The sequence below is a fragment of the Macrobrachium rosenbergii genome, chromosome 43 (assembly GCF_040412425.1).
Source record: "Macrobrachium rosenbergii isolate ZJJX-2024 chromosome 43, ASM4041242v1, whole genome shotgun sequence".
Lineage (NCBI taxonomy): Eukaryota > Metazoa > Arthropoda > Malacostraca > Decapoda > Palaemonidae > Macrobrachium > Macrobrachium rosenbergii.
Window position 1 is genome coordinate 27,873,135 of NC_089783.1, and position 20,990 is coordinate 27,894,124.

General features: G+C 36.2%; 1 protein-coding gene across 3 annotated transcripts in view; it reads left to right on the forward strand.

Moving 5' to 3' along the window:
• LOC136828689 (uncharacterized) overlaps nucleotides 1-20,990 on the forward strand; it is a 486,022-nt gene that overhangs the window by 396,156 nt on the left and 68,876 nt on the right. For all 3 annotated transcript variants that reach the window (XM_067086816.1, XM_067086814.1, XM_067086815.1), the window contains exon 3: nucleotides 15,765-15,970. In XM_067086816.1, the coding sequence (XP_066942917.1) occupies nucleotides 15,765-15,970 (206 nt within the window). The remainder of the gene's footprint in view (nucleotides 1-15,764; nucleotides 15,971-20,990) is intronic.

Below are 20,990 nucleotides of genomic sequence, written 5' to 3' on the forward strand. Positions count from 1 at the left end.
TATGGCTCGACAAGGAGTCCCCAACATGGCGCAGTGATATATGAATTCACAAGTGTTTATAATTAACGCAAGAAGACAACGGACAGCGCCGCCATCACATATTGGATGCCATGGCTTTTACAGTGATAACATGTGTTTCAATGTGCAGTGCTTTTTCAAGTGTAGTGTGTGTGTGCTTTCAGTGACACAGTGTTTCCCTTAAGTGTTTTCCCCAGTGTTGTGTGCCGTATCTCATACGAAATAAAAAGACTTAAGTTACTTGCATGATAAGTCCGGCATATTGGTATCCAGTCACTTCCGACTTTATCGGGTAACTGAGTTTGAATCACGAGTCACGACTCACGAGTCACGACTGACCAGTCACCAACAGACCGTTACCTCCCTCACCCCCAGGGAACCATACCGGTACCCCCGCACACACACCGCACTGCCAGAATAAAGAAGTTTTTATAATGCAAAAACTTTTATTTTAAAGAAGGAACTATTCTTTTAATGTTCTTTCCTCTTTATGCATTGAAGCTTTTCCATGTTATAATACACCATGGACTGTTATTTCAAGAGGAATCTGCAGATACCCAACAAGGACAAGTGGATGACAATTTATTCCTAGTGTAGGAAAATTTATTCCAAGTGGGAGGACAACTTACTCCAAGTGGAGTAGTACAAAGTGGAAATATGGAACCACCTCCTCTCTTCCCACATTTTACTCATCTCCCGTCAGCTACAGGAGCCGATTTTCTTCATTTAATTAAGTATTTGGAGCAAACTCGGTTACAAGAGGATGCCAGAAGACACCAGGAAGATGAACTACGATGTAGGGATGATGACAGACGTCGACAGGAGGAAAATGCACGTTTCGCAGCATTGCTACAGAGGCTGGTTCCTGCGACTTCTTCAGATAATATATCACTTACTTCGTGAGTGCCTACTACACCTTCTACAATCTACAAGTTCTTCAGTGCCCCACCCCAAAAAGCCATCACCCAGAACCCACCTCCCCTTCGAGTTTTCAAGTATTTCGTGAATGGAGACGTCGATGGGTTGATTACACGGTCATGGTTGATTTATCCAAGCTTCCCAGAGGGAAGCAACTCATTCAGCTCAGAATGTGTCTTACTCTTGAGATGCAGAGGATCTTGGAACACACCCTGGATATTCCTCCCGGTACAGATAAGACTGTAGAAGAGGTCTTGGATGTGCTACAGGCTTATGTGAAGAGCCTACGAAACAAAGCCCTTCGCCAAAGAGAAGCCTTCAGTCGGAGAACATTCTCAGATTTTTATGTATGACTCAAACATGTCTCCGAGGAAGTGGACATCTACCCTGGGAATTCTTCAGTATGTGAGGAGACTCAACTCAAGATGGTAATTCTCATGGGAATTAAGGATGAGGAGTTAATGCAGAAACTCATCTCCCTCAATGCCACAGCTTCACTTGTCACTCATATGAGGCTGCCAGGAAGGCAACTTCTGCTATTCGTTCCCCACCCTCTCAACTATGTGCCATCTCCACCTACAAGAAACAGAAAGGACACATGAAAACTTCTGCTTCAGCTCCAGCTTCCAAATCTGTTGTTCCCTGCAAGAGTTGTGCACTTACACAGTTCTTCGGAAAAGTGCCCAGCAGCCAACAGTAATTGCAAGAACTGCAATCATTGAGGTCATTGGGCCAGGGCACTGAAATGCCCTGCTAATACTGTTCAGTGTCGAGTTTGCTATCATGTGGGGCATTATGATAAATACTGCAATTTAAAGAAGGTTAAGACACACAGTAGCCCATCAGGTAACTCTCAGGCCTCAAAGAAGTCCAGCTGTCATTGTGTCGGAGCTGCTGGCAGGTTACCCAAACCCATCTGTGTCCCCCTTTTCCATGGCGATACTACAGCCAGGATACAGATATTACCTGACACAGGTGCCGAAGTCACTGCCATTGGATCACAGCACCTTGATTTCTTGAAGATTCCTAAGAGCAGCCTGAAGCCTTTCTTTAAAAATATAATGTTAACTGCAGATGGCTCGCTTATGAAACCTGCTCTGGGCACCTTCCAGGCCACTCTTACTCTTGGCAAGCAATCCTGTTTGGCCATGATACAGGTTCACGATGGCGTCCCAATGCCACTATTGTCCTAGAGCCACTGTCTAGAACTAGCCATCATCCCACCTGACTTCCCCAAGCCAATTATTGAAGTCAAACATGTGAACAGGTGCAAGGAACTTCCCCTTCCTGCCACCACGTCCCCTGTTGAGGCCAGAAAATTCTTTCTATGAGAATTCAAGGATGTGCTGGTATCCAAAGAGGATCTCAAAACAGCACCGCTCCAGCCAATGACAGGTCCCCCTATGAGGATTCACCTTAAGGAAGGTGCAGTGCCCTTTGCTGTCCACACACCATGTCAGATCCCCTTCGCCTTCCAAAGCCAAGTTCCTCGCTGGGTGAGCGGGTTCCGTTCTCAACTACCACTCTGTTGGTCGTGAGTTCAAATCTCCGACCGGCCAGTGAAGAACAAGAGGAATTTGTTTCTGGTGATAGAAATTCATTTCTCGCTATAAAGTGATTCGGATTCCACAGTAAGCTGTAGGTCCCGTTGCTAGGTAACCAATTGGTTCTTAGCCACGTAAAAATAAATCTAATCCTTCGGGCCAGCCCTAGGAGAGCTGTTAATCAGCTCAGTGGTCTGGTTAAACTAAGATACACTTAACTTAACTTCCGAAGCCAAGTCAAGGAAGAACTCGACTCCATGGTGGCCCAAGGGATCATCAAGCCTGCTGGTGAGGAACCTTCAGGATGGTGCCACCCCCTCATCGTGGTAGATAAAGCCTCAGGTGTGTGCGTCACTGCTAACCCCACCAAGCTTAACAATCAAGTCTCCTGACCAACACACCCTTCTCCAACTCCATTCACTGCCATCTGCAGTGTTGATTCAAAGGCAAGGTATTTTACCATGGCAGATGTCTTATGTGGATATTGGCAGATGGAACTTGCCGAAGAAGATCAATACTTGACAACATTCATCACACTGTATGGCCGATTTAAACACTGTAGAGGACCAATGTGTTTTGCAGCTACAGGTGATGCCTTCTGCTTCCGCGGTGACATGGCCCTTCAAGGTATGCAGAATTGCATTAAGGTGGTGGGCGACACACTTCTTTCTGATGAAGATTACTTCACCCATCTTCAGTGAATCCAGGAGATGCTTACCAGATGTCGCAAGTTCAAGATTACTCTTAACAGGGACAAGTTTGTAGTCGCTGCACCCTGCACGTCATTCTGTGGATACCAGCTCTCAGGAGGGGGCATATCAGCTGATCCTGGTAAGGTCAGTGCAATCGATGACTTTCCCACTCCGACTAACTTGACTGACCTTCGATCGTTCATGGGGTTGATGAATCATTTAGCTGAGTTCTCCCCAGATATTGCCACTGCAGCTCAACCTCTACGCCCTCTGATGAGCCCTAAGAGAGCATTTCTTTGGACCTCAGACCACAATGAGGCATATCGTCAAGTCTGTGGGATTGGATATGCCCTCCTACAAGACTACAGTAATGGCAGATTTTGTCTAGTTCAGTGCGGCTCAAGCTTCCTCACAGATGCTGAGTCTCGCTATGCCACCATTGGACTGTACATGTTAGCTGTGGTCTGGGCTATGTCTAAGTGTTGGTTATACCTCACAGGCCTCAAGCATTTTACCCTCATGACAGATCACTGACCACTCATCCCAATTCTTAACCACTATTCGCTCGATGCAGTCGAGAATCCCTGTCTTCAACGTCTAAAGGAAAAGATTGCACCATATCTCTACACAGCAGTGTGGCCAGCTGACATGCAGCTCTGCATTCCTGATGCTTTATCATGAACCCCAGTCAGCCATCCCATTCCAGAGGATGAGATCACTTGTGCTGATACTGCAACACACCTAAGGAGTATTGTGACTGTCAATGCCATCGCCTCCGAGGAAGACTCTCCACCCCAGGATGCTGACAGGAGTCTCCAGGAACTCCAAGCCGCAGCAAGAGCAGACCCATAATACACTCATCTTCTAAACTGTGTGACTTCAGGATTCCCCTCAAACAGTTGCAACCTTCACAACTCATTACCATTCTAGAAATTGAGGGACAACCTTTCAATTGATGATGACCTTGTTCTTTACGGAGCAAGAATTGTGGTTCCTTCCTCCATTTGCCATCACACTCTTGCCTGTCTACATGACAATCACCAAGGTGTGAAAGCCACGAAGCGGAGCGCTAGACAGACTGTTTTTTGACCAGGCATCGACTCCGACATCACTATTACCATCAGAACCTGTGAGTCTTGTCAGGTGTTGCAGCCTAGTCTTTAGCAGGAACCCCTTTTGAACGATGACCACCCTATGAGGCCCTTTGAATCGGTCTCAGCTGACTTTTTTAGCGTCATTGGGAACTCCTTCCTCATCGTCACTAACTGACTCTCTGGGTGGCCTGCTGTTGTCCCGTGTAAAGATGACACCACTGCCTCCAACACCGTAAGGATCTTTTGTCGTTACTTCAGGGAGGTTGGTGTCCCTATCTGCCTTAGGATTGATGGTGGACTGCAATTCACCAGCCAAAATTTCCAGGATTTCTTAAAATGTTGGGGTGTTCACCATGTGATGTCTTCACCACATTACCTGCAGTCCAACAGCCATGCCGAAGCTGCTGTAAAATCTGTCAAGCACCTGATCCTCAAGACAGCACCTTCTGGCAATATAGACTGTGAGGAGTTTGATTGGGGCCTCTTGGAACTGAGTAACACCCCCAACATTACAGGCCACTCTCCAGCACAAATCTTGTATGGCCATCCACTCCGTACCTGTGTACCTGCTCATCCACAGTCTTTCTCAAAGGAATGGCAGGCCAAGTCAGCAGACTGTGACCACTTGCAGCTGCCCAAGCTGAACAAGTGAAGTTACAGTATGATCAGCATGCCCGCCCGCTTCCCAGGTTGAACATTGGTCAAACAGTAAGAATCCAGGATCTGACTTCCCACCACTAGGACAAGGTTGGTGTCGTTATGAGCCGTAGCAGATCAAGGGACTACGAAGTGCATCTCCCCAGTGGCCGTGTTCAGTGGCATAATCGCCGCTTTCTATGTCCAGTGCCACCCCCTGGTGATGATCTTCTTCCCCATATCCCAGTGGCCCCTTGCACGGACATGGAAAAGTCCTTAGCATTTAATCTTCCAGTGGTCCCACACAGATCTCAGAGGCTTAATGAAAAAGAGCCCACCCAAGATGGAACTATGAGTGTGAGGGGCGAGGGAGGTGTAGATAAATGAAATGTGAGACTGTACATTAACTACTATTTTACTATGCCTGTATTCAATACATTATCATGTACCCTTTATATACCTGCTATGAATATTACTGATGTCTCATGTATAATAAATGCACCTCCAGTGTACTTTATATTTCATTTTTATGTTTCATTATGAATGTGGCAATGCCCCGATGACATGGTAACATTGTATTTTTCCCGCCTCTGGCCATTGCATGAATTCAGTGTATCATCTAGTCTTCACCTGTGAAAGATGTCTCTCCGTCCACTTGTATATAAACACTCAAATGAACCTACTAGTTTATACATAGTGTTTCCTTCCTCCCTTCAAGAGAAACAGCCACAGGATGTAATAAGCCCTATTATGGCTCGACAAGGAGTCCCCAACACCTATCTAACTGTCTATCTGTCTATTCATCTATTCCTCTGTCTGTGTATCATACATATATATATATATATATATATATATATATATATATATATATATATATATATATATATGTATATATATATATATATATATATATATACACCAATGATTTCCTGTGGCACCCACGGGGATGCATAGGGCTTCGATGAACTCACACCACCACATTCTGTCCTGGGCTAACTCCTCAAGATCTCTCCAACACACTTCTCCTGCTTCCCACCTCATTGTCCTTAACCACGTCTCCTTTGGCCTACCTCTACCTCTTCCACCAAGGGCAACCCACCCTGGTGTGTCTCATATTATTCTCTGTCTTCTATACACATGGCCTAGCCACTTCCAGCATGAGAATCTAACATACTCATCGACCGGCTGCACCCCTGTTACTTCTCTCATTCTGTTACGAGTATTTGATATCCTATCCCACCAATTAATTCCTAATATTCTTCTGAGCGCTTTATTTTCAAATGCTAAGAGTTTATTATCCAAAGTCACTGTATTGTACCGTGACTCATGCCCTTAAATCGAAATACTCTTAATCAGTACCATATAAATTTTGATTTTTGTGTGCACAGAAAAACTGCTATTATTCCAAATATTTTTAAGCATTCCCATTGCCTGATGAGCCTTTTTTAATCTTCCCATAAATTCTGTGCTCAGAGAACCATCCTTATCTAAACAAGTACCCAATTATTTAAACTTATCCACTTGCTTTACAACCAAACCATCAATTAGACAGTCCTGTGCATCTTCAATATTCATATTCATGATTTCAGCTTTTCCACAATTAATAACCAGACAATCCAGCACACACTGCATCTTTTCTGGTACCTCGCAGATCAAAACCATACCATCAGTATAATCCAAGTCAAGAAGCTTCACATTTTCTCCCCAGAGGATACCTGCATCCGTTTCTCTTTTAACCCTTCTCATAACGTAATCCACGACCAATACAGATAACAGAGGAGACCGAATACCACCCTGAATCACATCAGACTTGACTTCAAATGGATATATACAGAGTATGTTTGCATATATATGTATATATTTATACATATACATATGTATAAATATAGACATATATGTGCAAACATACTATATATATATATATATATATATATATATATATATATATATATATATATATATATATATGTATGTATATTATCCTAATGCGTTAATGACCATTTCTGATGTAGAATTCTCAAGCAACTACGACATAAGCTCATCAGACTTTTATAATTGCGGAATTAACTTCATGGACTTATGAACTTGAAATTTATTAACGAGATCGTGTTAGAATTTCATGCGTATTATTTCAAATATGTTATTTGAAAGTAAGCCGACTTCTAATGCTCTTATTCTAATACGAATTGATGACCTGGCAAAGTTTATCACAATAACTATACCACAACGTTAGGGAAAGGTGATCACACGTTAACTGTGATAATTCAGCTGTATAATTTTAAGAAATACAATTGTGATGAAACAAAGGCTTAGCTTAAAGTTGGACTGGATGAAACACAGCCAGTTTAACATTGTTCTGAATGACAAATGACAGTTAATGTTAAGAATTAAAAAAAAAAAAAAAAAACGAAAACCGAGTCTCAAACAGTTTTAGTTTTCTGTAAAAGAAAACTATTGCTACGGCTCTGTCTGTCCGTCAGCCCTCAGATCTTAAAAACTACTGAGGTTAGAGGTCTACAAATTGGTACGTTGATCGTCCACCCTCCATTCATTAAACGTACCAAATTGAAGCCCTCTAGCGTCAGTAGTTTTTAGTTTATTTAAGATTAAAGTTAGCCATAAACCTGCATCTAGCAACGATATAGGACATGCCACCGCCGGGCCGTGGTTAAAGATTCATGGACCGCGGGTCATACAGCATTATACCGAGATCACCGAAAGATAGATCTGTTTTCGGTGACCTTGATTATACACTGTACAGAAAATTCTATTGCGCTGAAGAAACTTCGGCGCATTTTTTACATGTTTACTATTTTCTCTAACATAACCAGGGTAGAGGAATCATTTTTATATAAACATAAATCATCTTTTATTGCTGCATTTTCAAGAACTATCCGTGAAATATTTATGTAGCCATCACCTGCTGACTGTTCATTGAGTTGTTCATTGCAGTATTTCCAATTATTATATAGCAAAAATGTTCTATTTTGTTAATGATATATTGCTGGCATGAATTCTCACTACTGAAAGATAAGCACATAGATGAAATAGCGAAGCATGCCCACGCATGAGACAGACAACCAGAAATTGTATAAACCCCCTAAATGACTAAGTAAAAAAAAAAAAAATCCGTATAAGATTTCGTAATCTCTGGAATCTCATCGCCAGGCCCTAATACCACATCATTAAGTCACTCCTTTTTCCCCCGATAATTGTACCATCGAGAGACGACGAAGCAGAAGAAAAGGGAAGGAAAAAAATGACGAATTAAAAGGGGAAAGGGATACGAACATCTCCCAAGGAGAGGAAAAAGGCGAGTAATTAGACTCGCCCTTAGCTTTCATTTGTTTTTCCTGTTGCGCTCTTGCTCGGAAAGATCCCTCCTGCGATCGTAATTGTTATCGCTCTTGTTAATGCCATTAACTACTGTGATTGACGCTTTGTTTCTTTTGCTAATAACGACAGTGTATTTAAGGAAGGGAAGACCATTCTTGTTATTATTATTATTATTATTATTATTATTATTATTATTATTATTATTATTATTATTATTATTATAAAATTAGGAAAAACACCTTTAATACAGGTTTTGTTAAACCAAATGGCAGTTTCAACAGCATTTATTTTATATAGTAAACGCTCAATTCGTCTTATCAATTGTTTTTCTTGCGCAGGAATGGTTGCAAGCAATTGACCGATATTCATATCCGGTGGTTTAGTGATAAGATACACATCTTTATGGATATGATCTGCAATTTGCAGGCCAATATTTCATCCTTACAGCTTGGGGAGATTGCCTGCTTATTATTATTATTATTATATTATTATTATTATTATTATTATTATTATTATTATTATTATTATTATTATTATTATTATCATTATTATTATTATTATCGTACACCCACGTAATCTCAGAAAAACATTCATCAGCGAAGTATAAAAACAGTTTTTTTGCCGTTTAGCTCAAGAAGTAACGGTCACGTACTAGTTCTTTTTGAAAGGGAGTTTATGTTTAAGTTAATGATAAAAATTTTTACCCTAAAGGATATAAATAAGATAAAGAAACCCTTTGATCAGGTAATGCATATAAAATTCCAAATTCAGTGCTAAGAGAATTCATCGAATCAAATTTTTTGACTGATGACACACTTCATTAACCTGAAATAGTATCGATGTTTTGGCAAAATACATATGAGCAATAACGTTATGCATATGGATCATATTCTGATCATAATTTTTTATGAATATGATCCAAGTTGGCGAGTGGTGTTAAACTTCACTTTCGTTTGAGCAGCTTCTCATTTCCCAATAATTAAGCATTTGAGTGGGAAATGAAGATGGCTTGGACATGTCCTCTTCACAGCCCTTGGAAGAATAGTTTGTGATGGTGTCAGCTAGTCTTCTCTAAGTACCAGAAGTGTTAGAAGACCCAGACTTACTAGAATGAGAACTATGAGAAGGTAGGCTGGAGATGAGCGGAGATTATTGGAAGACAAAGCACAGGAAAGACATAGGGGGTGGAAAATCGCAGGGGTCCTTTGTGTCACGTGATTTGGGGGCGCTGAAGATGATGAAGTATTCAGCATGAAAGTAAGAACCAACAGAATTAAAATTAACAATGAAAGACCATATATTTCGGTTAATCTTACCCACTACAGCCCTGATTATTGATGAAAACGGTGCATCTTTTGCAGTAATAAGCTTGCGTGTAAGACTCGGACATTTTGACTAGTTAAGAATTATTCAACATTATACAACTCGTAGGGACCAGAGAATTTAGTATTAGCCGCAGCCACGTTTATCAAAAAACAGCCTCGCGTTCCTTCAAACTGGTAATCATTATTTGTAAAAAAATAATTTCGGAATAGATAATAACTCGAACCCTGCCGGTCCTGTCTAATAATATGAGCCTATATTGATATATCATTAATCTAAAGGTCTTTTAACAGTGATATATATTAAATAGCCCTGTTGATATAATAAGAACATCATAAGATGTAAAATAATAGCTCATGTTATTCACCAAGAAAGAAAGAAGAATAGCTAAGTATATAAGTTTTGTATAAATTTTGTGTTGAATAATTGGATAATTTATGGTTGGTGTTGTTTGCTTATTGTAACAGTTTATTTGATTTTAAAACTGTTTGTGGGAAGTGAATAAATAAAAGTAAAGTTGAATTACCTGCCTTTGTAACTGCTGCCATTATAATTATTCGTGAAAATTGGTCTTTATACTATGGCGAAGGCGTGAGGAAGAGGCTGCGTCTACGAACTTCCGATTTATTCAAACAACAAACAGAGAGGTCAATAGATCTTGCGGGCGGAAATGTAGTGCCTGACAAGAGGCGAACAAAACAGAGGTCAAGGTACAAACAACTGTGTTGGAGGATGGAAGGATGTACATAAATCAACATACAAGACACGAATGAAGTTATAAAAGTTAAGTATACCTTAGTTTAACCAGACCACTGAGTTGATTAACAGCTCTCCTAGGGCTGGCCCGAAGGATTAGATTTGTTTTTCGTGGCTAAGAACCAACTGGTTACCTAGCAACGGGACCTACAGCTTGTTGTGGAATCCGAACCACATTATAACGAGAAATGAATTTCTATCACCAGAAATAAATTTCTCTATTTCTTCATTGGTCGGTCGGAGAATTGAACGCGGGCCCAGCAGAGTGCTAGCCGAGAACGATACCAACCCGTCCAATGAGGAACTGAATAAAGTTTTGGTACATATAGCTGGATGCTGACATTGTAATGCTTGCGCTAAGAATGATACATTTAACATAACAATAATGTGATCGAGATAAGTGACATTTGCTGTGTTTCTCGTATGCGTGCGCAGATGCTCGTTGCGAGGAGATTAGCTGGCCAGGTAAGATGGACGGTGTGTGGGTTCGTGTGCGATCCTACAGTACAATAAAAAAAAAAAAAGGAAAAACACCAAGCGTCCGAGATTATAAATACTTTTGTCGAATACAGATACCTCTTAACGAGCGATTCCTTTTATGATAATTGTAAGTTGTTTTCAGTACCGTAGGTAATTTTGAGTGATTTTATATTCGTTATAGATAATGTTTTTACTTTATTCTATACAGATGTTAAGTTTTAATATTTATTACTTTTTATGCTTAGGTGACATAAAGGTAAGTATGTTATCAGCGCATCATTAACGCTGCAGATATTGTTACTGCACATTACTGAAGGTCATTTTAATTAAAATATTAAAATATTGAAGGAGACTAATGAAAAAGGATTGGCTGTAAAAGTCATATAATGTTAATAATGATAATAACAGACATTGTGATTGAAATCTATTACGTTTATAATATTCAGGATTGGAATGAAATTTCTGTTTCATAACTATTTTATCGTAATTAGAATTAGGTGATAAAATTTCAAATATTTACTGATAATCATATAAAAAAAAATTCTAAGCAAGGCTAACATCACCTGTACCACGCAACGCATCAAAAATCTTAGACAATAAAGTAATTCATTGCATTTCTTAGTTATTAGGGGCTGAAATGATTTTTCAGTATAAACCATTAATAGAAATAATAAACATATATGATATTCAATAACTTCGCCCGTACGTTTTCAACCTGGTCTTTCAAATTACAAAGTAAGCTGCTAACATTCTATAGGCACTTTCTCTTTTTTCTCCTTCTAGAAGTGTTTTGTGGAACACATGTCTATAGACATCTCGTGTCAAGTCCTCCAATCCGTCAGCGGAGGAAAGAAAAAAGTACATCGTTATGGCACTCAAGTGTTGATCTTGAAAGGATCGGAGACCCTTAGGCGTCAAATGCACGGAATTCCGCCGCCGAGTTCCGGGAAGATCCCAAATTTATAGTGTCATTAGGAGGCGGCATCAAAAGCAACTGTACAATCTTCTTTTAGCGCAGAACGGAAAGTAGATTCGATACTATTTTTGAAGTCTTTATATATATATATATATATATATATATATATATATATATATATATATATATATATATATATATATATGTGTGTGTGTGTGTGTGTGTGTGTGTGTGTGTGTGTGTATGTATATATATATATATATATATATATATATATATATATATATATATATATATATATATATATATATATATATATATATATATATATATATATATATATATATATATATATATATATATATATATATATATATATATATACAGTATATATATATATATATATATATATATATATATAAATATATATATATATATATATATATATATATATATATATATATATATATATATATATATATATATATATATATATATATATATATATATATATATATATATATATATATATATATATATATTTTTGTGTGTGTGTGTATGTATATATATATATATATATATATATATATATACAGTATGTATATATATATATATATATATATATATATATATATATATATATATATATATATATATATATATATACAGTATGTATATATATATATATATATATATATATATATATACAGTATGTATATATATATATATATATATATATATATATATATATATATATATATATATATATATATATATATATATATATATATATATATATATAACTGAATCACGAAAATATGGAACGTGATGAATATATAAATAAAGATAAAATCCACGAAGGAAACGGAAACACTGGAGTGCTGCGAGGCCTTTCGACACTAGGTCCTTTACTTAGCAGATTTTATCTTTATATATATATATATATATATATATATATATATATGTATATGTATATATATGCAGTATATAAATATATATATATATATATATATATATATATATATATATATATATATATATATATATATATATAAATCTCAATTCCAAAGTTTTAAACAGGGATATGTATAACAAAATGCACACGTAAAAAAAAAAAAAAAAAAAAGTTCCGCAGTTAAACTGAAAATAGGAAAATGCATGAAAAAATTAAGACGACTTGAACAAAGTAAGTAATCCAGAACCCACGCTTGCAGAAAACAGACGCATTGTCTTTAAAGGGATGGCTCTGCGGAAGAACAAGAAAGCGTATCTCTCTCTCGTTGCTTCAAAACTCCTTAATCCGTTTTGCGTAACATTCTATTTGTCGCGTACTGGAACCTGTTACTAAATGTTGGCCGTTTTATTAAGATTAATATGTAATGTCCCTCGTATAGTCTTCTGAAACATTAAGTACAACAAATCAAGTTTCATACGCACGTTCAAATGTCAGTAAAGCTTAACAGTATATAATTAAGATTTAAGCTAAAATCCATTGTTAGGATATATAACAAACAGTAAATAATACTTGTCTATAAGAGGTCCAAACCTATGGCAATTAAACGGTTACATTAGAAAAAAACGACAAAACGAATGGTATAAAGATAGACTTGAGGAGACGGAATTAGCGAAACTCTACCTGAAAACATTTACCCTCTCAATTTAGGTCACTTTCCTGGAACTCGTTCTATTTCAGTGTTGTAATTGAATTTCGAACAGCTAAAACACTCAGTCGCACTCTGGCGAAAAAACGCATGCCATCTATACTTTATACTTTGACAAATTCCAAATTCATTATTTCGTTTATATTTGTAAGTATCACGACTATGTTTCGTCTTAAGGTGTCATGTTTCTAGAAAACAGACCCATGGATGAAAAAAGTGCATTACTGCGTAAGCGATGCGCTGTGGGGCTGCGCAGTGCCCAAAAGTTCTTTGCCTTGTTCCTGCTGGTTCTTGCTCCACAGTTCTCTGCTGTTTACCTTTGTTCCCTTTCCTCATAGCTGTCCAACTTCTTAAACTCTACCTTGCTCTACTTAAACGCTCTCATTCATAAACAAATTCGAGCATTTAGTGACTAGAATCATTACCCAGTTATGGGTAATCCGACGAAATATTGTTGATAAATTCGAAATCTGACATAAAGCAGAAGCGTGTTATTTTTGTTTTCAAGTATTCTTGAACCTCTCGTCGCGGTGATATCATCAATTTTTGGGAACTAAATCCATTCATAATAACTTACTACAATATCTAAGCTCTGGTAACAAGATGATTTTCCCATTTTTGGAAAGGTGCTCGGAAAAAAATTTTTACGTAGCATTTTGGAAAAGTATGGCATATTCTTGTGAATGTTTTAAGTGATGTTTCTGAAAATATGCAAGTTTCTTTATATAATTGTCAGGTAAATCCTCAGCTGCCTACAGAGTATCTGGTCTATTTGTTTACTTTTGTGGATGTGTTTTGTTTGCAACTCTGAGGGTCTTATAGATAAGTTCGAACCCTCTTATCAAGAACCAGCGGACACAATATATGTATGTTATATTCTATGATCTCTGCTAAGGAGTTTAACTTGATCATTAATGGATTCTCTCTCTCTCTCTCTCTCTCTCTCTCTCTCTCTCTCTCTCTCTCTCTCTCTCTCTCTGCATTCCTCTCCCTTTCTCATTCTCAGCATTTTTTCTCTTTCATTTTCGGTGTTCCCAAGTCTAAAATATTTTCTTTTAATACCTGAGTGACCTTCGAGCGCCGACCTTAAAAACACTGGCAAAAACTTTCATTCGCCCCGATTGTGTTCATGATATCATTTCATCTTGCATCAAGCGAAAAGAAAGTTTATATAAGGGAATCAGGTTTCATTAGCCAAACTTTTCCTTTGTCCCAATGTTCAGTGATGTTTTATTATACAGCTGATGCCGAGAGCAAAATCATGAGAATTCTCCTGCAAAAGGTTTTTGACAGACTCATCCTTTGAAGATGTTTTCGGTTCAGATGGCCTTGTTATCTTCTCTGGCTGTCTGCATGACAGTTAGTCGGTTTGTCTGTCTCTTTCTCTCCCTCTCTGCATTTTTTTCTCATCACGTCTTTGTTAAAAGCAAGAATAATCAAGTAACAGAAAAGACTAATAAAATTAAAAAGATAAAAAGTAAAATAATGACAATAATTATATTAAATGCTTTTTATATATTAACTATTACATTTAATATTATATTTATTTATACAAATTCATATATTTCGCAAACATTAAGTCACAAATACCGTTTAATATCCAATTCATTATAGAGTAATATATATATATATATATATATATATATATATATATATATATATATATGTATATGAATATATATGTATATATATATATATATATATATATATATATATATATATATATATATATATATTACATATACATAATATATATTATTTATATATATATATATATATATATATATATATATATATATATATATATATATATATATATATATATATATATATATATATATATCGGCAAGTGAAGTAAGGTATTCATAAATCCCTCATATGTGTGGAAATAAAACCTTCAGACCGCAGATGCTCTTTTTTAATAAATAAAACAATGACATTAAGAGCGCCAGTGAGACATAATTCATCAGCAGTTTGAATATCTGGCATTTAAATGTTGCGAAGTTCTCAAATATATCAATTATTTTATTATGTAATTTCCTGATCTTTATCGGACCACACATCTTCTGGAGGGTAATAAATTTATTATCAACACACTCATTCGATGTACATTTAACAATGTTTTAAAACACGCTCACACACACATATATATACTGTATGTATGTATATATATATATATATATATATATATATATATATATATATATATATATATATATATATATATATATATATATATTAATATTTCTACTTTAGTTGATCAGAAGACGTGGGTTTATAGACAGCAATGTATTAATAGTCAACTGACTTCTGTCACAATACCCAGCATCCCACCTTTCCATACTGGACCTTTGAAGACTAGACTGACCCTTTCTGGTTTTTCATTCCAGCCGTGACTAAAGATACCCTGAAGGTCAAAGTGCCCCGCGTGGCCTTCATTGGGCAGGACGTCGAGCTGGAATGCACCTTTCCATGGACAGACCCCAATTCCCTCTACTCGATCAAATGGTGGAGGGACAATGACCAGTTCTACCAGTACATCCCAAAGAACGCCGAACCCAAGAAGTCTTTCGAGGTCAAAGGCATCAGGGTGATCGTAAGTACTCTCTCTGTGGTTCTTAGCAAATAGATGATCCATTGGATGTCTATGGCAGGCAGATTTCATTCGTAGTGCATATCTGTGTTTGCATACGACGGTGATTTATACAATAAGGAGAATTTCGGCTTTTTCATGCTGGCTTTGTTTTCAGAGGGTCTGAAATAAACCTTTATATAACAAGTGCTTGCATCACGATGATCAAAGCAAAAACTAATCGACAAGCTTCACTCAAAAAACTGTAAATGCAGTGTACGGTGTACGATAGGATGTAAGTCACTGCTTCACTTCTAAAGACTTTATTTTACTTTACAGAAACACAAATATTATAATCAGTTTCTAAATTCCAAAAGTTTCAGAGAAATAAGTCTGATATTAATGATAACTGAGAAAAATGTAAAACCTAAGTGAAGAAATTAGGTTAATTATGAAAAACTCTACTTGAAAGTTAAAAATGTATTCAGAGATATTTACATGAAAGAGTATTGCTGATATTGGCATGGATATCATAAAATTAGTATCTTACAAAAGGCTGTTACATAAGCAAATGCTTCAGGGAGCGCACAACCATTTGCAACCACAGCAGTACATACAGTATATGTATATGGATACTTTGCTGTTAAGCTGTAGTGATGATTCCAGGAGAAATCAAACGCAGAGGTACAACATTCTTGCACATACAAACCATATATATATATATATATATATATATATATATATATATATATATATATATATATATATATATATATATATATATATATATATATATATATATATATATATATATATATATATATATATATATATATATATATATATATATATATATATATATATATATATATATATATATATATATATATATATATATATATATATATATATATATATATATATATATATATATGTATATATATATATATATATATATATATATATATATATATATATATATATATATATATATATATATATATATATATATATATATATATATATATATATGCGAGAGCATGTGTCTATATGTGTGCAAGGAAAAAAGAGGTCATTCAAGGTGCAGTTGCGCGTAAGAAGAAGAGATCATGTACAAAAAGTTTGGTGGATATGGTAGTCAAGAAAATGATGAGAGAGAAAAGAATACAAGTAATAGAAAAATGAGAGAAGATGAGCAAGAACTTTCGGAATCAAAAGAAGCTGCTATGTATGAAAGTCAATGCAGAGAAGAAAAATAATAAACAAACAGATCACGGAACAAAAGATCTGAATGAGAGGTGGTATCTGAAGTGAATTCAGTCCTGGGCTGAAAGAGTGATTGTTATGAAGATCTATTTAATGCCGAGGATAGAATGGAGAGCGCTGAACGACAAGGGAGGGAAGGGGGTTGCTAAAGTTTCGGAATTCTTGTGGCTGTAGCTGTTGAATGCGGATGGAAATGGTGGGCAATGAAGAAACTGAGAGAACAGAAAGACACCTGGCGTTGATGGGATTATACAGGAAAAGTGCTGAAGGTTGGTGTTGTGTGACCAAGTGGCTGACCAAGGTTTTTAAGTAGGCCTATATAGAATGAGAACAATTTTTCTGTGGAGGAGGTGAAGAGTTATTGTCCCGCTGTATAAAGGTGTAGGTTGTAGAGATAACTGTAAAAATTACAAGTATGACAGAAAAATTCTAAGATTTTGGTTGAATAAATAAAAGAGATGACTGCATAGCTGACAGAACAGTAGTGTGTGTGCAGGCAAAACAGGACAGTACTTATATCAGGAGTTTCTTATGAAACAGTTAAGTGAGCAATTCAAAAGTAAGAGAGAAATCAGGATGTTTTATATTTGGACCTATAATACATAATACATAAAAGAGAGAGAGAGTGACTTATTTGGTGCAAAAGTGGTCTTTTGGCAAAGATGCATGATGCCTCTCTTGGCCGTTAAACATTTTCAGGAATGAAATGATTCGAGAAACAGTGAGAGAAACAAAAATGTATATATAGGTACAAAGTTGTGGGATAAGAGAATGAGCTGTAAATGTAGTGAGAAATGGCTGATGTTTGTCGGTGGTACTATGTTGACTGGGAATAGAGAACAAAAACTGCGGAAACTAGTGAAAGAGCTTGAGATGATTATAACAGGAGAAAATTGGTGATAGACTTGAGCAGGGTGAGGAGGTTGTAAGTGTAAAAGGAAACCAGTAAGATAGTGTTATAAATCAACTTGTAAATATAATTGATACCTATAGTATGAGAGAAAACGTGAGTTACTTTACTAGGGCATGTCAAGATTTCGGGAAGACCCTTGGAATTTCAAAAGGATGCGAAGGTCAGGGCGTGTGAGGGAATAGTTGAGCATTCTTTCTTTTCTGGAAATGAAGTGTGGCTGTTAACTGCAAAAAAAAAAAAAAAAAAAAAAAAATTAGAGAAGAACTGCAGAAATAGTGAGATTTATGGAATGTGCAGAAGTGGTAAAAAGGTTATGGCAAAGTGAAAAAGTGAGTCACAGAGTTTCCAGATGGCTTGGTCATGAGTAGAGAATGGATATTCAGAAGTATTTGGAAGGAGGAGGGGAGGAAGATTTAGACTGTCATAAAGATGGAATGGAGGGGATGCCAGAAGGAAAGTGCCTTAATAGGGCAGTCTTGTATGGCAATGAGTGTAGTGGGCTCTTGCTGCTGATGAGTTGTGTTCTTCTTGGAGCCAATATCTGTTAGTGTAAATGACAAATATATATATATATATATATATATATATATATATATATATATATATATATATATATATATATATATACAGCAATGGTGCACAACCGGCGGCCCCCAGTGAAGCACATGGCGGCCCTCGAAGTTATCATAGAAAACACAATATATCACTTGAAGATGAACATAGAAAATTTCAAGAAATATGGACAGATAAATATTTCTTTGTGGAAAACAGTGAAAAAAAAATCATTTGCTTGATATGCCAGAATAGTGTGGCCGTTTGTAAGGAATACAATTTGCAAAGGCATTATCTGACAAAGCACAAGCCTTATGAAAAATTTGTTGGTGAACTAAGAAAGCAGAAAATTAAATCACTAATGCAAGGTTTTCATGTGCAGAAAAATATGTTTATTCAGAAAAATAAAGAGGCACAGGACGTAACAGAAGTGAGTTATGAAATTGCAAACCTGATTGCTAAACATTCCAAGGCATTTTCAGAGGGGGATTTCATTAAAAAGTGTATTCTACTTGCTGCTCAAAAACTTTCTCCAGATGTTTTGAAAAAGTTTGAGAATATCAGTTTGAATCGTATGACAGTGCAACGTCGTATTGTTGATTTGTCGGGTGATATAGTAGACCAGTTGAAGGAGAAAAGTAAACAATTTGTGTACTTCTCCCTAGCCACTGATGAATCTACTGATGTTACATCTACGGCTCAGCTACTTGTATTTGTACGTGGTGTGACAGAGGACTTTTCTATTCATGAGGAACTCGTAGGGCTCAGTTCATTGAAGGGGCAGACAACTGGTAGTGATTTACTTAATGGACTTTTAGAACAAATTTCAGTAATTGAGTTAGATTTGGACAAGTTAGTAGGAATATCAACTGATGGGGCTCCTGCAATGATAGGCAAGCAGAATGGATTGGTGCAGCTATTGATTAAACACCTTGGAGAGCGAAAATATGAACTGAAACAATTTCATTGCATAATACATCAACAAAATTTGTGTGGAAAAGAACTGGACTTTGATCATGTAATGAAAGTTGTAGTTTCTACAGTCAATTTTATCAAGTCACGCTCAGCTTTGCATCACCGGCAATTCAAGCAATTTCTTGATGAAATTGAAGCAGAATATGGCGATTTAGTGTTTTTCACTCAAGTAAGGTGGTTAAGCAGGGGAAATACGCTGAAAAGATTTATCAGTCTTCTGGATGAAATTGAGATATTTCTTAATGAAAAGAATAAGATGGTACCAGAACTTACAAATGCTGACTGGCTTTGTGATTTGTCATTTCTTGTAGATCTCACAAGTCATTTAAATAACTTGAATCATAAACTTCAGGGGAATAACCAACTTATTTCTCAGCTAGCCAATTATGTGACAGCTTTCGAACAAAAACTAAAATTGTTTCAGTTACAGATAGTTAAAGGAGAGTTAGGACACTTCCCAAATTACAAACTTATGTGTGAGAAACACAAAGTATGCAATAGACATGAATATTATGCAGCAAAATTAGGAAAACTTTTGGAGGCCTTTGAGAGCCGATTTGAGGACCTAAAGAAAGAAGTCAATGATTTGAAGTTGTTCAGCAACCCTTTTCTGTATCTCCTGATGAAGTAGAATTCGAAGCACAAATCGAACTGATTGATCTTCAGAATAATGACAGCCTTCGTACCAAGTATAATGAAGGGGACTTGCTCAACTTTTATAATTGCTTGGCCAAAGATCAGTTTCCTTATTTGAGAAACAAAGCTGCTATTTATGCAAGCTTATTTGGCTCTACCTACATATGTGAACAAACATTTAGTCTGCTCAACCAGACCAAGTCAAATATTCGTAGCAGGCTAAGTGATCAAAATCTGCACTCTGTTTTAAGACTGGCAACCACAAATTTCCATCCTAACATAAAAAAACTTGTACATGAATCTCAGTGTCAAAAATCTCATTAAAACAAAACAGGTGAGCAACTGTGTTTTTTTATCTTTAAACATTCTACAAACTATTTATCATTTCATGTAAAATCTAGTCTAGTGGCCCTCGACTAGATATATGTTTGATGATGTGGCCTTTAGTAGCTCAAAAGGTTGTGCACCCTGATATACAGTATATATATATATATATATATATATATATATATATATATATATATATATATATATATATATATATATATATATTATATAAATGTGAATGTTTGTATGTTTGTTTGGACGCTATAGAAATCCAAACCACTTGACAGACCCACACAAAATTTTTGCACACGTCCTCTATGTCACCCCAGAAAGGTTTATAACTCAAAATCAAACCCCTTCCCGTGACAGATATAC